At 47.6% G+C, this 12,239-nt stretch overlaps 1 protein-coding gene across 2 annotated transcripts in view; it reads left to right on the top strand.

Annotated features, from left to right (window-relative positions):
• The window catches only part of SLC28A2 (solute carrier family 28 member 2), a 144,856-nt gene that overhangs the window by 40,837 nt on the left and 91,780 nt on the right, over nucleotides 1-12,239 (top strand). For both annotated transcript variants that reach the window (XM_077264218.1, XM_077264219.1), the window contains exon 4: nucleotides 5,447-5,538. In XM_077264218.1, coding sequence (XP_077120333.1) covers nucleotides 5,447-5,538 — 92 coding nt within the window. The remainder of the gene's footprint in view (nucleotides 1-5,446; nucleotides 5,539-12,239) is intronic.

Below are 12,239 nucleotides of genomic sequence, written 5' to 3' on the forward strand. Positions count from 1 at the left end.
AAAACTTTTTGGTATCAACTCCACTCGCCGTGTTTGGAGTAGGAAGAAGGATGAGTACAACCCCAAGAACACTGTCCCAACCATGAAGCATGGTGGGAGAAATATCATACTTTGGGGGTGCTTTTCTGCAAAAGGCACAGGACAACTGTACCATATAAAAGTGAGGATGGATGTGGTCATAAATCGCAAGATTTTGGCCAACAATCCCCTTTGCTCAGTAAGAGCATTGAAGATGGGTTGTGGCTGGGTCATCAGCATCACAATGACCCTGATGAATGAAACACTGATGAATAGCCATCCGTATTTTTATATATGAGAAAATCACTAATGTCTGAAAGAAGCCTTAGTCTTAGGCAACATTCAGATGTTCAGTATTTGGTCAGTATTTCAAATCAGTATGTGTAAGCCAAAGCCAGGAGTGGAACAATCAGAGGAAAAGTATAACAGAAACAAGTCATCACTTCTGCAATTTTTACACACTCCTGGTTTAGGCTAACAAACACTGATGTAAAAAACTGACCAAATACTGAATGTGGGAACATAGCCTAAAGATAAATTGTTCACCAATTGTTAAGGATTCCAAGCAGGACCGTGAATGCAGCTTTGGGTTAAAATACACACTCAGTAGCCATCCAAAATAAATAAAGCAACGCAGTTGGAGCGTTATTTTACTTTTTCTGTAGATTAGATTGATATGTAAGCTACAAAATGGTATTAAAAAATGGTCATACAGCAAGCTTTATTTATTGTGCAGATGCTTAACCCCTTACCGACCTCCGCCGTACTATTACAGCGGTGGTCGGATCCCCTGCTTTGATGCGGGCTCTGGCGCTGAGCTCACTTCAAAGCCGGGACATGTTTTGAACAGCTGACATGTGCCCGCAATAGCGGCGGGTGAAATCGCAATTCACCCGCCGCAATTAACTAGTTAAATGCCGCTGTCAAATGCTGACAGCGACATTTAACCGGCGCCTCCGGCCGCGCAGCCGGAAATGAGCGCTCACCTCCTTCCCAGAGCAATAACTTTTTTATTTTTCCATCAATATGGTCATGTGAGGGCTTATTTTTTTGTAGGACAAGTTATACTTTTGAACAACATCATTGGTTTTAGCATGTCATGTACTGGAAACCGGGAAAAAAATCCCAAGTGCGATGAAATTGCAAAAAAAAGTGCAATCCCACAATGGTTTTTTGTTTGGCTTTTTTGCTAGGTTCACTAAATGCTAAAACTGACCAGCCATTTTGTTTTTTCAGGTCATTATGAGGACATAGACACCAAACATGTCTAGGTTATGTTTTATCTAAGTGGTAAAAAAAAAATCCAAACTTTGCTAAAAATAAATAAATAAAAAAATAACGCAGTTTTCCGATACCCGTAGCGTCTCCATTTTTCGTGATCTGGGGTCAGGTGAGGGCTAACTTTTTGCATGCTGAGCTGACGTTTTTAATGATACCATTTTGGTGCTGATAAGTTCTTTTGATCGCATGTTATTACATTTTAATTATGTCATGGCGACCAAAAAAACGTAATTCTGTCGTTTCAAATATTTTTCTCGCTACGCCGTTTAGATATCAGGATAATCCTTTTTTTATTGATAGATCGGGCGATTCTGATCACGGCGATACCAAATATGTGTAGGTTTGATTTTTATTTTGTTTTATTTTGAATGGGGCTTAAGGGGGTGATTTAAACTTTTATATTTTTATTTTTTCCATATTTTTTTAAAACATTTTTTTAACTTTTGCCATGCTTCAATAGCCTCCATGGGAGGCTAGAAGCTGGCACAACTCGATTGGCTCTGCTACATAGGAGCGATCGTCAGATCGCCCCTATGTAGTAGATTTACTGCATTGCTATGAGCGCCGACCACAGGGTGGCGCTCATAGCAATCCGGCATCAACAACCACAGAGTTCTGAAGAAGACCTCAGGTTGTCATGCCAATGCATCGCTGACCCGGGTCGGCGATGCGCTGATTACCGGCCGGAAGTTAAATGCCGCTGTCAGCATTTGACAGCGGCATTTAACTAGTTAATAGCGGCGGGTGAATCGCGATTTCACCCGCCGCTATTGCGCGCACATGTCAGCTGTACAAAACAGCTGACATGTCCCAGCTTTGATGTGGGCTCAGCGCCGGAGCCCACATCAAAGCAGGGGATCCGACCTCGGCAGTACTAGCACGGCGGAGGTCGTGAAGGGGTTAAAGCCAGAAAGTTGCCATTTGAAACAACTTTAGTTTGGTGCCATGTCTGTGATCGGCTTTTTTTTCTACAAAATTAAACAACTGAATGAACATAATCCAAGACCGGTGATTCCATAATTTTCCGCAGGGCCGAGGGGTACCCGGTGCCGGGCCTGTGAGTCTCTGCTCTGGGGTTGTCACGGTGGCTAGGCCCGGTCCGTGACCCTGCTGAGGGGCGTACAGTAATAGATGTGGATAGGTGATGGTGGTGGTGATGCTATAGTGGTGCGGTGCAGTAAATAACGAGGACACCAAGTTGCAGTCTCTTTACCTCTTTACTGAAGATCTCCGGGTCCTCAGTCCGGAATCCGGATAACCAGGCTACGCAAGTCCGGCCGGTCCAATGGCACCTCCAGAGTTCTCTTAACAGGTGGAAATCTGTGCCTTCCTGCTAGCGCTATGTGTTGTGGTCCTTCCCTGCTGTGCTTACGGAAAGTCCCCACAACTGTTGTGTCCGTTTCTTAAGTTCCCTCACAACTCGATTAGATGATGTTCTGCTCGTCCCTCCCTGATGTTACGGTTGGAACGGCACCCGTATGACGGGTAGGCTCGGAGCTCTTCCGGGACCCTAGAGTCGCCCCTCTCCACTAGTTGCCCCCCAAGACTGCATAGGTGATTTAGGTGAGACAGCCCACCTTAGACTGACTGTCCTGCCGTGGTTTAGAGTATTGCTTGAAGCTGAATATTGTAATACTCCCTCGGCGTTCCGGCCGCCGGTTGTGCGCCTCAGTAGGATGTTGCCTCGGTCTTACAGCACGACTCCTACTGGTATTCTCCTTGTTGCTTTGATCTCGTTTCTCACTCAGCACAATCTATCTCGCTTCCAGTCCCTTCTTGGGTACCGCCGCTATACTGAGCAGGCACGGTCCCGTTACGTTCGCTCAAGTTGCCAAGCCCCTGTCAGGATCCCACCCCTGACAGGGACCCTACTGAATCTTCTCCCACAACACCTTCTGCCACAAGGTGTTGCCTGGTTCCAACCCAGTCAGCTTTCTGATCTAACTTCCTGCCTGACCCCTAGTTTACCCACAATGGTGGGGAGAGGCCTAGTGAATAGAACCCTTAGCTCCCCCTGGTGGCCCGGCTGTGAAATGTATTGGTGTCTGTGATACCTGTCCAGATGAACTCCTTCAGTGCCATCAGACGTACCATAGCTCCCCTTAGTGGCGGAGCCACAGTACTGCAACGACCAGGACTCTGGGGCGCTGCATTCGTAATGAGACAAAAGCTAAAAGCTGTTTGTTAAAGGGCCACTGTCACCCCCTCCAGCCGTTATAAACTAAAAGAGCCAACTTGTGCAGCAGTAATGCTGCAGTCTAACAAGGTGGCTCTTTTAGTTTTTGATTCAATTAATCCCTCAATAAAGCGTTTTAAAGTTTGCCACAAATACCTGACTTTGTACCTGGAGGCGGTCCGAAGCCTCCTCTATGAATGTCCCAACTGCCGTCACTCTTCTCTTCAGGGGCGATGGTCGCCGCCCCCTTCGCGCTGTTTCTGCTTAAATCCGGCGCCTGCGCTGTGCGTGCCTGCCTGGGGCAGGCGCAGTCTTCATTGTCAGTCACAGCTCAGATGCAGGGTGCCTGACTGCGCCTGTGCGGGCAGTGCGGCCACCCTGTTGCTGAATCCCTGCCCCGCACTGTGTTATTCATTATGCACAGTGCGGGGCTGGCATTCCTGGGCATGCGCACTGCGCTGTTCAGGCGCTCCCCCATCTCGGACGCTCCCCCAGCTCCCCCACCTTCCAGTATTGTTATTAGCGGCTGCCTCATTACAAACGCTGGTGAGGAGTAGTGTATATTGTGGCAACCTGCATCTGAGCTGTGACTGACAATGAAGACTGCGCCTGCCCCAGGCAGGCACGCACAGCGCAGGCGCCGGATTTAAGCAGAAACAGCGCGAAGGGGGCGGCGACCATCGCCCCTGAAGAGAAGAGTGACGGCAGTTGGGAGATTCATAGAAGAGGCTTCGGACCGCCTCCAGGTACAAAGTCAGGTATTTGTGGCAAACTTTAAAACGCTTTATTGAGGGATTAATTGAATCAAAAACTAAAAGAGCCACCTTGTTAGACTGCAGCATTACTGCTGCACAAGGTGGCTCTTTTAGTTTATAATGGCTGGAGGGGGTGACAGTGGCCCTTTAATCACATTCAGGTCAACTGTGCTCCAGCTGAATGTTTGTCCATACATGTCTCACACTGAGCCTATTCTAAGCTATTGTGGGGGGTGTTCTTTCCCCAGTGTGTTACTGTCTGCTTATTATTGTGAGCATTTGAAAGAGATAGAATTATACACTCACAGTGAACCAATGGCGAAGGAAGGGGGGTGCGGGGGAGGCAGGCCGCCCCGGGCGGCACAATGCGGGGGTGGGTCACCGGGCCGCTGCCAGCGCTGCAGGCTGCAGCTGTTTAACGCTATTGACGTGTGGGCCCGCTACCGCACGTCAATAGTTAACAGCCACCAGCCAATCTGAGGCTGGCAGCTGACGTCAGTCCCAGCGTGCATGTTGCCGGCGTCTGACGTCATTGTCAGTCGCCGGCGAGTGCACGCTTCAGCGAGAGGAGTTTTTCCAAGATAAAGCTGATTAAAAATTACCTAAGATCCACAATGAGCGCCATGCGTTTAGGAAATATGGCCATTCTGTCTATTGAACATCAGCTGAGTGAAGAAATAGACTTTGATGATGTTGTCAACGATTTTGCAAACAGAAAGGCAAGAAAAGTAAAATTCTACAACATTTGAAATCAACTTTACTCCCAAAGTGACAATTTAAAGTTTCAGTTAAACAATAAAGAGTTTTGTTTCTGTGCGTGTTGTCCTGACTATTTTTGGTAACCTTTGTGTGTATTGAGCCGGGGGGGGGGCGCCAAACTCGGGAACAGCCCCGGGCGGCAAAAGCTCTAGCTACGCCCCTGCAGTGAACTGCCCACTTAGTTGTGACACAAATTAACTGTTTAGGTGCCAAATACTTTGATCACCAACATCTTTGTAACATAGAGGCGAAACAAACAAAAATGTTTTATTCTGCTCTGCAACTACTATTACGTTGTGTGTCCAGTTCAACATGAAAAATTTGGTGAAAGGTCCTTATTAAATTAAAACTTTCAGTGAGCTCTACATTCTCATAGCCTAAATTGTAATACAGATTTAGCAATTACCATCACATCTTCATTTTTTAACATAATACTTTTTATTCCACATGTACCTAGCAAAGTAGCTGAACCATATGACAAAGCTGCAGAGTTCAGCAAGAAGCATTCACGTGTTCTGAAATACATCATCATTGGAATCCTTTGTGCAGGTAAAATCTAATTTCATATACAAGTAAAAATGCTAGGTGTCTCCTGAAATCATTGCACTAAAGATTTATATAGGTACCGTACATTTTTTTGTTCAAGGAATATGTTAACTTTTTAGAAATTTACACTTCAAGTCCGGCGTCACACTAGTGAGTTTTACGGACGTATGAGCGCAGAAAATACGTCCAGAAAATACGCATTGCACACGGCCCAGTGATTCCCTATGGGGCAGCTCCTATCTACCGTATATTACGCATCTGTAATATACGGTATGTTACGGGCATAGAAAATCGCAGCATGCTGCGTTTGTCAGCGTATTGCACAAAAAATCTGCCAATGAAAGTCTATGGGGGCGAGAAAATTATGGATTACAGACGGACCATGCGTGTGACTTGCGAGAAATACGCACCGGTGTTCTATAGAAAAGCCGGTAATTCAGTGCGGTGTACAGTAAAATCACACTGACAGGTTAGAATGGAATTTGTAGAATATATGTGTACACATAGAATAGGTATATATATATAAATATATATGTATATATAATATATCAGTGAGACACACATATCTATATATATATATATATATATATATATATATATATATATATATTTATCTTTAATTCAGCGCTAGGTGGCAGAAAAGCCGGTAATTCAATTGCCGGCTTTTCCTATCTCCTTCACAAACCCGACAGGATATGAGACATGGTTTACATACAGTAAACCATCTCATATCCCTTCTTTTATTACATATTCCTCTTTGCTAATGTCTCTGTGTAAAATTTGGGGTCTCTAGCTATTAAATTAAAGGGTTAAATCCCGGAAAAAATTGGCGTGTGCTCCCGCGCAATTTTCTCCGCCAGAGTGGGAAAGCCAGTGACTGAGGGCAGATATTAATAGCCTAGAGAAGGACCATGGCTATAGGACCCCCTGACTAAAAACATCTGCCCCCAGCCACCCCAGAAAAGGCACATCTGTAAGATGCGCCTATTCTGGCACTTAACCTCTCTCTTCCCACTCCCGTGTAGCGGTGGGATATTGGGTAATGAAGGGTTAATGTCACCTTGCTATTGTAAGGTGACATTAAAGGGACTCTGTCACCTGAATTTGGAGGGAAAAATTTTCAGTCATATGGGCGAGGTTTTCGGGTGTTTGATTCACCCTTTCCTTATCCGCTGGCTGCATGCTGGCTGCAATATTGGATTGAAGTTCATTCTCTGTCCTCCGTAGTACATGCCTGCACAAGGCAATCTAGATACAATACTACCTTTGGACCCCTTTGTGACTTTCAGCATTGGTATTTTCTTTCACCGAGGTGCCATACATAGCTGGAATTATCTACTTGAGCATACCTTTCAGTGGTGCTACTCTAACCTTATACTGAGATACACGAACATACAAACCTTGATGATACATCTGATTTTTGGCACTATGACATTGTTTTGAGATATTTGAACATACATATGGAGCGCCCCCACTGCCGCAGGGCCGAGGGGCACCCGGTACCGGGCCTCTGCGTCTCAGGCCTGGGGTTGTCACGGTGGCTAGGCCCGGTCCGTGACCCTGCTGAGGGGCGTCCAGTGAAAGTTGAGAACGTGATGATGTTGTGGTGTGGTGTAGGTCGCGGTGAATAACGAGGACACCAGGTTGCAGTCTCTTTACCTCTTTACTGAAGGCTTCAGGATCCTCAGTCCGGAATACGGTTAACCGGGCTACCTGAGTCCGGCCGGTCCGATGGCACCTCCAGAGTTCCCTTTGCAGGTGGAAATCTGTGCCTACCTTCTAGCGCTTGTGTGTTGTAGTCCTTCCCTGCTGTGCTTACGGGATTGTCCTCACAACTGTTGTGTCTGTTTCTGAAGTTCCCTCACAACTCGATTATGATGTTCTTCTCTGTCCCCCAGATGATATGGCTAGGACGCACCCGTATGACGGGTAGGCTCGGAGGTCTTCCGGGACCCTAGAGTCGCCCCTCTCCAAATGTGGCCCCCTGTGTCTGCTTAGGTGATTTTGGGTGAGACAGCCCGCCTATAACTGACTGTCCTGCCGTAGGTTTGAAGTAAGGCCTGGAGCTCAATACTTCCTCGGCGTTTCTGGCCACCGGCCGCGCGCCTCAGTAGGATGTTGCACTCCCCCCCGGTTAAATCCAGTACTCCTGGACAGGGAAGAAAACAACAATACATGTCAGCAAAAAGACATACAATTTTTGAAATGCAATAACAAGTAAATTTGAACAGAGCTTCCCTTTATGGGAGGTGAGGACACTTGAACGTTACAAACATGGTTAAATATTTTAAATAACATACTATAAATAACTTCTCTTACCCAACCGAGTATTCTACTTAGTGCAATTTCTGAACAATAATTTAACATTGCCTTTAAGGACGTATACACTGAATCCACTAAAGACCTTCTTATAAAATGCTATCAAGATCACTGAGCCATCTCTGTATGGCTCCTAGGAGGACTCACTGACTAACCCCATACGGGTTCACTTCCTGTCCTCATTCTCTAACACATTATTAAACATTTCTTACAATTAACTAGCTAACTACATATAACTTCGACATGTAAGCATTATTCAACTTTAAGTGCCATTGGTGAACATCCCCTTTAAGAAAGGACCAAGTCTCTCGGAGGTAGTGCAACTTCTCAAGCTGCAAGTTCGTATACAGTAAGGACTCCGGTGCTGTTTCCAAGAGCAGTTTCTTCGCAAAGAGTCCTTTTCTTTGTAAAACCAGTAGAGGGCACCTTTAAGAAGGTGCAAACTATTTACAATAAATTTGTAATCAGGCAGTGTTCATGATCCAGCAGTTCTTTTCAACAGTGATAAACAAAACAAGACAAAAAGGCAAAAATAGGGATCCCGGGTAAACTAAGGGATCCCTTTAAGAATAACCCAGATCGGGTATTAGCAGCAAAAAGCAGGGAAACAAACAGTTAACTATTTACATACTCGTGGTTCCGAGGTTTAGTTGGACGGCTTCCAGGGCTGCACCTGGCACTTAACCCTTCTTGGCCTGGGAAAAGTGAGGTCCAGGGTTACACCCAGTGCTGGACAAACGCCGTTAATCTGTCTTTCATGTACGGTTAAGTCATGCGCAGCGATGGATGTCTGCGCAGCTTGAGTAGGGGCATTTGCTGCAGCAGAGGTAGCGGCTGCTGCAAGATCAGTCACTGGAATGGAGTCAGCAGCTGTGGCACTAGCAGTCACTGGAGTGGTGTCGGTCGTCAGGGCAGGGTCGTCCTTCATACCTGCTTCAGATGCGGTCCCTCCGGTGCCGGTCTGCTCTACCTCCGCTGGGGTCTGGAATGCTGGCTGCAGGGCCTCGTGCTGCGACGTTGTCATCTCTGCTTGCAGCATCTCGCTTTCCGACAAGGCCTTGCTTTCCAGCTTCGGAGCGCTGGAACTTCTTTCTTGCTCCGGACCAGATGAGGCTGCCGACAGGCGTCTGGTGAGGCTCCCGATGAAGGTCTTCTTCCACCCGGCCTCAGTGCCCAGCTGCGTCCGCAGGAGTTGGTCGCTCAGTTCGTCCACGCCAGCCTGCAGGAAATCAGCATCAGCGGTGGAGGCCTGGTTACGGTGCCCCTCTGGGAAGCTGGGGGAGTCCTCTGCTCCGACCCCACGCTCCGGCTCCGAGTGGCTGGCCATGGCGTCCTCCACGTGGCTGGCTTCTTCTTCCTCGTCCTTTTCCCGCTCTCTCCTTCGTGGGCGGTTTCGTTTTCTCTGTCTCCACCCACCATTGAGAATCAGGAGGCGGATCTCGGCTGCTGACGGACACGTCCTCAAGGTACAGAAATATTTAGACTGGGCGGCCATTGTCTTTTGCGCTCTTCAGCTTGTCTACGCCCACTTCCATGCCCTTCTTCTTCTCCTGCGCTCTCCTTAGCACTGTAATGGCGGCGGTTTTAGCGGGAACTTTTGGCAGCAAGTGGCAATACACAGTCTTTGAAATAAGTCACAGTTCAAGTACAATAAATCACAGTTCCAAGGCACACATGACCTGATTCTTCAGGCTTAAGTAGATCCTGTTCGTGACGCCAAGTTGGAGCGCCCCCACTGCTGCAGGGCCGAGGGGCACCCGGTACCGGGCCTCTGCGTCTCAGGCCTGGGGTTGCACGGTGGCTAGGCCCGGTCCGTGACCCTGCTGAGGGGCATCCAGTGAAAGTTGAGAATGTGATGATGTTGTGGTGTGGTGTAGGTCGCGGTGAATAACGAGGACACCAGGTTGCAGTCTCTTTACCTCTTTACTGAAGGCTTCAGGATCCTCAGTCCGGAATATGGTTAACCGGGCTACCTGAGTCCGGCCGGTCCGATGGCACCTCCAGAGTTCCCTTTGCAGGTGGAAATCTGTGCCTACCTTCTAGCGCTTGTGTGTTGTAGTCCTTCCCTGCTGTGCTTACGGGATTGTCCTCACGACTGTTGTGTCTGTTTCTGAAGTTCCCTCACAACTCGATTATGATGTTCTTCTCCGTCCCCCAGATGATATGGCTAGGACGCACCCATATGACGGGTAGGCTCGGAGCTCTTCCGGGACCCTAGAGTCGCCCCTCTCCAAATGTTGCCCCCTGTGTCTGCTTAGGTGATTTTGGGTGAGACAGCCCGCCTATAACTGACTGTCCTGCCGTAGGTTTGAAGTAAGGCCTGGAGCTCAATACTTTCTCAGCGTTCCGGCCACCGGCTGCGCGCCTCAGTAGGATGTTGCCTCGTCTTACAGCACGACTCCTACTGGTGTTTCTCCTTGTTGCGTGATCTCGTTTCTCACTCAGCACAATAAACCTCGCTTCTTGTCCTTTCTTGGGGTACCGCCGCGATGAAGTGCAGGCGCGGTCCTGTAACGTTCTTTCTGTTCGCTAGGCCTCTGTCAGGATCCCACCCCTGACAGGGACCCCCCTGAATCTTCCCCTGCAACACCCTTTGCCACAGGATGTTGCCTGGTTCCAACCCAGTCAGCTTCTCCCTAACTTCCTATCTGACCCCCAGTTTTACCAAATTGTGAGGAGTGGCCTAATACATAGCACCCTTAGCTCCCCCTGGAGGCCAGACTGTGAAGTGTATTGGTGTCTGTGATACCTGGTCAGGTGAACTCCTTCAGTGCCATCAGACGTACCATAGCCCCCCTTAGCGGCGGAGCATCAGTACTGCAACGACCAGGACTCTGTGGCGCTGCACATACATGGAGAATGCATTTCAGTTTTGGTACTTTATTTCTGTATTGAGGCATATGAACCGTGTGAATGCAATTTTTGGTACTATAAATTGCGATATATATACTTTGAGCATACCTTTTACCTTTCAGCTTAAGGCCGGAATCACACTTGCAAGAAACTCGCAGGAGTCTCGCATCGCAATACGCAGCACTACCATTGGCTCTCGGGCCCGGGCCCTATGGTTGCATGTATTTCTATGCAGCTGAGCGCTCCGGTCCGAGTGCCGGTGACAGTGCCGGGTATTGAGATGTGAGACTCGTGCGAGTTTCTCGCAAGTGTAATCCCGGCCTTACACTACAGTACTGCATTGATCCAGATCAACCCACTTACCTTGCATACCTGTGTAACATGCTTTGTCCAGTCATACATTTATTTTTAGACATGTGATTTTATAATCCTTTTATCGTTGTCTGTTTACACTTTATGTGATGTTTACGTATTTATTTATGATTGTATAGGTGGGAATCTTTCTTTGATTGATTTTGGTGTTTTTGCAAAGTTATGTGTCCAGCAGATATATGTATAATTCATGGCACATTTTGTCTTTGACCTGTTTAGCTAGATCTTTACATACTGTATTTTTCAGACTATAAGACACACTGGACCATAAAATGCACCTAGGTTTTAGAGGTTGAAATTAGGAAAAAAAATTGAAGCAAAAGATGTGGTCAATTCTGTACTTAATATCCCCTATCCTGGTATATATGGTCCCCTCATCCCCATCCTGATACACATGACCCCCTCATCCCTATCTTGGTATGCATGGCCCCCTCATCCCTATCCTGGTATGCATGGCCCCATATCTATTCTGGTATGCAATGCCCCCATCTCATCCTAGTATGCATGGCACCAGCCCTATCCTGTATGCAGGGTCTCCATCTTGTCCTAGTATGCATGGCCCCTTCCCTATCCTGGTATGCAGGGTTCCCATCCCATCTCGTCCTAGCATGCATGGCCCCATCCCTATCCTGGTACACAGGTCCCCCATCTTGTTCTAGTATGCATGGCCCCCATCCTTATCCTCCATGCCCAGAGAGGTGAATATTCATTTCTCTTTAGTAGCAGCACATGTGACCGCCCGGCAGCTGCAGTAAGGCTACGGCTGACACTGTGCGTGCTACTGAAGAGCAAAGAATACTCACTGTTCTCTGCGCACACAGTCCCAGTATGCAGAGCAGTGAGTATTCGGAAGCTGACCTTCAGATTGCAAGCAGCGTATGACGTCCCTGCCATGCGCTGCTTACAAGCATAAAGCAGCTGCTGACATCAGAACAAGATGCTGCGTGTGAGCGCCGGGAAGGTAAATTTAATGTTTGCTTTTTTTAATGTTTTCCATTGGGGCCATGCATACCAATACCGGGGTTGGGGGCCAATCATAAAAAGATACAATTAAAGAGAAATTAATATTCATTGACTTCCACGCCCATGGGCATGAAATGCAGTGAATATTCAGTTCTCTTTAGCAGCGGGCACAGGAATTAGCCGCAGCTGCCAGCTCC

The sequence above is a fragment of the Ranitomeya variabilis genome, chromosome 5 (genome assembly GCF_051348905.1).
Source record: "Ranitomeya variabilis isolate aRanVar5 chromosome 5, aRanVar5.hap1, whole genome shotgun sequence".
Classification (NCBI taxonomy): domain Eukaryota; kingdom Metazoa; phylum Chordata; class Amphibia; order Anura; family Dendrobatidae; genus Ranitomeya; species Ranitomeya variabilis.